General features: G+C 44.4%; 1 protein-coding gene and 1 pseudogene across 1 annotated transcript; both read right to left on the bottom strand.

Moving 5' to 3' along the window:
• The window catches only part of LOC102819448, a 192,435-nt pseudogene extending 189,293 nt beyond the window's left edge, over nucleotides 1-3,142 (bottom strand).
• Nucleotides 3,143-3,503: 361 nt separating this feature from the next.
• LOC102819820 (multidrug and toxin extrusion protein 1-like) lies at nucleotides 3,504-4,855 on the bottom strand. The gene is made up of 4 exons (XM_006872463.1): nucleotides 4,728-4,855; nucleotides 4,335-4,432; nucleotides 4,125-4,238; nucleotides 3,504-3,622 (listed from the first exon to the last, which is right to left on the bottom strand). Exons 1-4 carry the CDS (start codon nucleotides 4,853-4,855, stop codon nucleotides 3,504-3,506), a joined length of 459 nt encoding a protein of 152 aa, XP_006872525.1.
• Nucleotides 4,856-5,288: the final 433 nt, after the last annotated feature.

The raw sequence follows: 5,288 nt of genomic DNA on the forward strand, positions 1-5,288 counted from the left end.
AAGGGCTTGGAAGGAACTACCCACAAAGCGAGAAAAATCTTTGGACCTATCTATCATCACACAAGGTCCTGAAGAGCCCTTTCAGGAGTTTGTAGCTGGCCTTGTTACAAGCAGTGGGACTGACTATCTCCCATGCCCAGACCAGACAGTTCCTAGTGAAACAATTGGCCTTTGAAAATGCTGGTAAGTATTGTAAGGAGGCCCCTGAGCCTCACCAGAAGAGAGCTGTTGTTGTTAAGTGCTGTGGAGTGGATTCCGACCCATAGCGACCCTGTAGTGAGTTTCCGAGGCTGGAAATCTTTACGGGAGCAGAAAGCCTCATCTTTCTCCCATGGAACAGCTGGTAGTTTCGAACTGCTGACCTTAAGGCTCGTAGGTGACCAATCCCAGTAAAAGGTCTCATTTGTTGAAGTGGGAGGACCCTGAGGAGAATGCAGGTTTTTTACATCACATGTTTAAGACAATTTCCCTGTCAATTTATGGGAAAGAGATATCGTAGAAAATACAGGACTTTTATTAGTCAGTCCTAGTTCAAACGTTACAGCACAAATGCTGCAACAAAGACTTGACCCAAGAAAAGGGCGGCGTGAACGCATACAACCTAGGTCCTGTTTTGGTAAGCAAGGTTGAGGATTTGAATCTGCTCAGGATTTTTCCTAAGGGCTCAGTTGCTTCTCCTACCCAGAAAACTGCAGCAAAGATTACTTGGCTGTCTGATGACCCAGTGTGGGTAGACCAATGGCCCCTAACTGAAGAGAAATTGAGTGTTGCTAAGGCCCTCGGCCAAGAACAATTGAACGCAGGGCCTTTAGAGGCCAGTCATAGCCCTTGGAATACACCAACATTTATTGTAAAGAAGAAATCAGGAACATGGCGACTCCTGCAGGATCTTAGAGCTGTGAATAAGACTATGGAGATCATGGGACCTCTACAACCTGGTCTCCCAAGTCCTACAGGTATTCCTTTAACTTATCAGTCGACGGTAATAGATCTTAAGGATTGCTTTCATGCTATCCTTTATACTATCCAGATGATAGAAAAATATTTGCTTTCAGTGTCTCAACTATTAATAATAGGGAGCCTTATTTAAGATTTCATTGGAAGTGTTTGCTCCAAGGTATGGCTAATAGTCTATGCTTGTGTCAGGAATTTGTTGCTTCTGCAATTGTTCCAATAAGAGACCAAAGAGAGTTCTAATGATGGGGTACTGTTATTTAATTGGTGCCACATTCTAGAATATGACTGATGTTGTTTTGTACCTGTACATAGAAACATCTCTGTTCTCTCAGATACAGACAAGTTTGTCTTTCTGCAGAAGTGAGCCAATCTAGAGCTCTGTAATTCAGTAGTGCTTCGTTCGCTAGGAAGCCTAACTGCTTTTGCAGCAATAACCATATATGTCATGCCCATGTATGGCCTTTTAAATAAGATAATGGTTTGACAAGAGATTCTCATTCTACGTGCACCCTAACAAGGAGACTGTGTATATCCTGTGTATGTCCTCTATTATTTATATGGTCATAATTTGGGATCTCAAGTAAGAGGAGGAAATAAATTCCAGACAAATCAAAAACAAACAAAAAACCAAGGAGACCCAAGAAAGTCCTAATTGTCCTTCAGAAAATTACGGCAATTTTACCGTGTCACCTGAAGAAACCACAGATTTTGTCACATCAGTATGAGTCATAAACCGAGAAGGTTTTGGTAGTTTGTATGAAGGGTGTTGATGTGTCCTGATCTATTGCTTGATGTAGTGTGAGGGAGGTTTCACTTGCTGCAGCCCTAATCATGGCTAATAGGAGCTGCCTGTATGTCTGGGAGCATTCGACCAAGGGAACACCTGCTTCTTCAGTTGGGGTGCAATACCCCCAGTAGGTTTTACACTCACGTATCTGGGGGCATCTGGCATTCACACACTGCACTTTTTCCATCACGATCTGACTCTTTATATACTGAGGAGCTTAGCAGCATTTCTGACTCCTCCACGTTTACACTGCTACTCCGAGGGCAAGCCTCGCCAGTAGCAACATCCAATTGCCTCTTCATCTCCTCCCAGGCCATCACTCAGTGCTTCAGCTCTGCCACTTTATTCCTCAAATTCCCTCAATTACTTCTGGAGGGCTAAGGACTTGGGACATACCTCTCCATCCACAATGCGATTAACAAGGCCCATCCCAAGGCCGCGTTTAGCTTTTAACTAAATGGCACCACTTCTTCTCACTGGTCACTAGGAGCCATTTTCATTTCGTGGCTACAAGACACAGGCACACAAGACTTGATCATTTTTCACTGGCATTCAAAGCCGTAAGGATTCATGGATTTAGGCAGCCTAAGGAACACTCCAGTTGTTTGGGACCTGGCTCATTCATTAATACAGCCAAAGGCTGTCACGATGGAAGGAAGGGTCACTGCTATTCACTTGTCGCTCTCACATGATGGAAATCATTGTATACTGAGCATGTCTGGCTGCATTTCTGATTCCTCCTAGTTTTCCCTACTTCTTTAAGGACAAGTCTTCCTGGTGGCATCCTCCAACAGGGTCTCTGTTTCCTACTTGCCATCACACGGGGTTTCCGCCCTGCTGCTGCTCCCTACAATGACCTCATTCACCCTGCATGGCTAAGGTGTCATCACATTCTACCTGCAATGTGTTTAGGAAAGCCCATCACAAGGCCTCTTTGACTTATTGGCTTTATGACACCACTTCATCTGATGGATACATATGAGTGTACCGAAGGGAAGCAGGCAGGATTCTCTTTCTGGAGAGCTGACCCAATCTAGAGCTCTGCAATTCGGTAGTGCTTCTTTCGCTAGGGAGCCTAACTGCTTTTGCATCAATAAATAATCTCTTATTTATAGGGTCGTAATTTTAGATCTTGATTCAGTTGAGAAATGAAAAGAAGAAAGACCCCAATTAACTAAGAAGAGTATTTCAGAAAATAGAGGTAATCTTGCCTTATCTTCTTCTTTCGTCTTGTGTTACCAAGTTTTTCTACGCTTGATTGGGGCTACAACATGAAAACAGTAGCTTCAACCTTTTGAACAGAGGAACCAGATCCTTGCAGGGATTCGTGATGATGTCTCTCAGCTCTTTCAGAAACGTACACTGGTTGTGCTGTTTCTTCTGGAAAAACACAGGCATAACCTCTTGCATATGAATACTGGCTCAGGTCCCTCCCAGGCACCTGTTTGCAAGTTCTTCCATAGGACTTTTCCTTGTGACTCCCAGCACTTACTTCCCTGATGTCCTTCTGCAGCCGTGTGTCCTTCTCAGTCACAATTTAAAAATTCAAAGTAAACGGGGCATGGTTCAAAAGATTCTGAGATGTATGCTTATGTGGTCAATCTCCCCCTTTGTGTTTTTAAAAAGTATTAGTAATGTTCTGTTTGCACCCATTAACAAAAAGGGTCTTCCCAGGCTTCAGGAGGAAATCTACCTTGTAGATCATTTCGTACCTCATTACTTAATGTTACGAACAACGATGCTGACTCTCAGAATTCGCTTAGGTCAGTAAGAAAGGCTTGTCACCCACGATCAGCTCACAGATACTCACCATGTACACGATGGCAGCCAGTTCATACACAACAGATTGGGCTCCCAGCTCCACCATGCCCAGGATTCCTGGTGAAAGACAATCAAATTCTTGCTCTTAGACCCACCAGAAATCCACCAAAAGTCTGAACTCATGGTGAGGCCACTCATGTCATAATAAAACAGGGTTTTCAGTGACTATAATCCTTCAGAAACAGATCACCAGGCACTTCTTCTGTGGCACTGCTGGGTGGGCTTAAATTACCAACCTTTCAGTTAGTAGCTAAGCATGTTAGCCATGTGTACCGCCCAGGGATCTTTGCTCTTAGACTCAAAACCCACCACTGTTGAGTTGATTCCATCTCATCATGTCCTTGTAAGGACAGAGTGGAGATACCTCAAACAATTTCCAAGGTTGTAATTCTACATGGAAACAGACTGTCATATTTTTCTCCCATGTAGCAGTAGCTGCTGGGTTCGAACCTTTGCCTTTCAGTTAGCGCTGGGTACTTTAATTAATATGCCACCAGGGTTTACCTATAGAAAAAGCCCCCTATTCCCATCAGTCTTCACCACCTGTCCTCACACTGACCGCTCAGGAAGCTCCCGATCTCATAGGCCCACCATTTGATGCAGAGCATGAGCATGCTGGGGATGGCCAGGTGCAGAAAGGAGGCCCAGTCCTCTAGACACTCAAAGGACCACCCTGCAGTCAGAAGAGACATGGTCACTTACCAACAGATCTCTTCCTGGAACACAACAAGACAAATGTCCAAGTGGGAAGACAAAAGGCATTCCTTACCTCCCCACGTCGCTTGATATAATTTTCTCCGGAGGATGTAGAGAAAGAGCAGGAGAGCCAGTGTGAATTGGGAAATCATATTTGCCAGTGCAGAACCCCTGGAAAGAAATAAAAGAGAGAGAAAAAAGGAGAGAAATATCTGTCCTCCATTCTGAAGACAGTGCTGAAGTAAGTGGTTTATTCCTTGCTGTAAAGCCTACAGCAACCTACAAGGTCTTTTCCTTCCCAGAGGAACATAAATCTCCATCCCTGACAGCGTTTCCAGAGTAGACCAGAAAGGAAACCACATGTAACACCATCTCCAACCAGCCAAAGACCCCACTCTTCTCCCCCCAAAATAGCCACAGGCAAGGGATTCTTTCTCCCTATACCAAGAATCGTGGGTAGACTCACATCACCCCAAGGTTCAGTTGATGGAGAAACAGATAGTTGGTGAGGGCATTGACAAGGTTGGCTGCAATTCCAGTTATGATCTGGGGCAGTATGATTCCCTGAAAGAAGTTGAGAAGACCACACACCATCTTTAGATCCACAGAACAGAACAGCTGTTTTCTGCTCGCCTCGCTCACCACAGGCCCTAACTGGGCACAAGCTTACTAGAATGGCTTAACCTGACAATGCATCCTTGCTGTTCCTACCTTCCCAGCTTCCATCCCTCCTCTGTCTTCTCTCTTTGAGGCATAGGTTTGCAACTCTGGCCACAGAGACAAATGGGCAGATAATAAGAAAGCAGGAGAGGAGTAAGAAGAGAAATTGCTCAGCTGTGTTTAAGAACTGACAGCTGTTAAAAAGTAGCGTAAACAAGTCAGTTTGGCATTGGACAGTGGATGAAATAGGATACTTTCTTGACCAATATTGAAATGCAGAAAATTTACCAGAAAATCTCTTAAGAAATGAGTGTGTCTTTCTAGAATGTTGCTAGCTGCTGAAAAGTCAACCCCCAACTCATGGGGA

The sequence above is a fragment of the Chrysochloris asiatica genome, unplaced genomic scaffold, assembly GCF_000296735.1.
Source record: "Chrysochloris asiatica unplaced genomic scaffold, ChrAsi1.0 scaffold00198, whole genome shotgun sequence".
Taxonomy (NCBI): domain Eukaryota; kingdom Metazoa; phylum Chordata; class Mammalia; order Afrosoricida; family Chrysochloridae; genus Chrysochloris; species Chrysochloris asiatica.

Coding starts and splice junctions, on each gene's coding strand:
- LOC102819820 (XM_006872463.1), bottom strand. CDS start 4,855: ATGGTGTGTGGTCTTCTCAACTTCTTTCAGGGAATCATACTGCCCCAG. Junction 4,433..4,727: donor CAACTGAACCTTGGGGTGAT/GTGAGTCTACCC, acceptor ATTTCTTTCCAG/GGGTTCTGCACTGGCAAATA. Junction 4,239..4,334: donor ATATCAAGCGACGTGGGGAG/GTAAGGAATGCC, acceptor TTCTGACTGCAG/GGTGGTCCTTTGAGTGTCTA.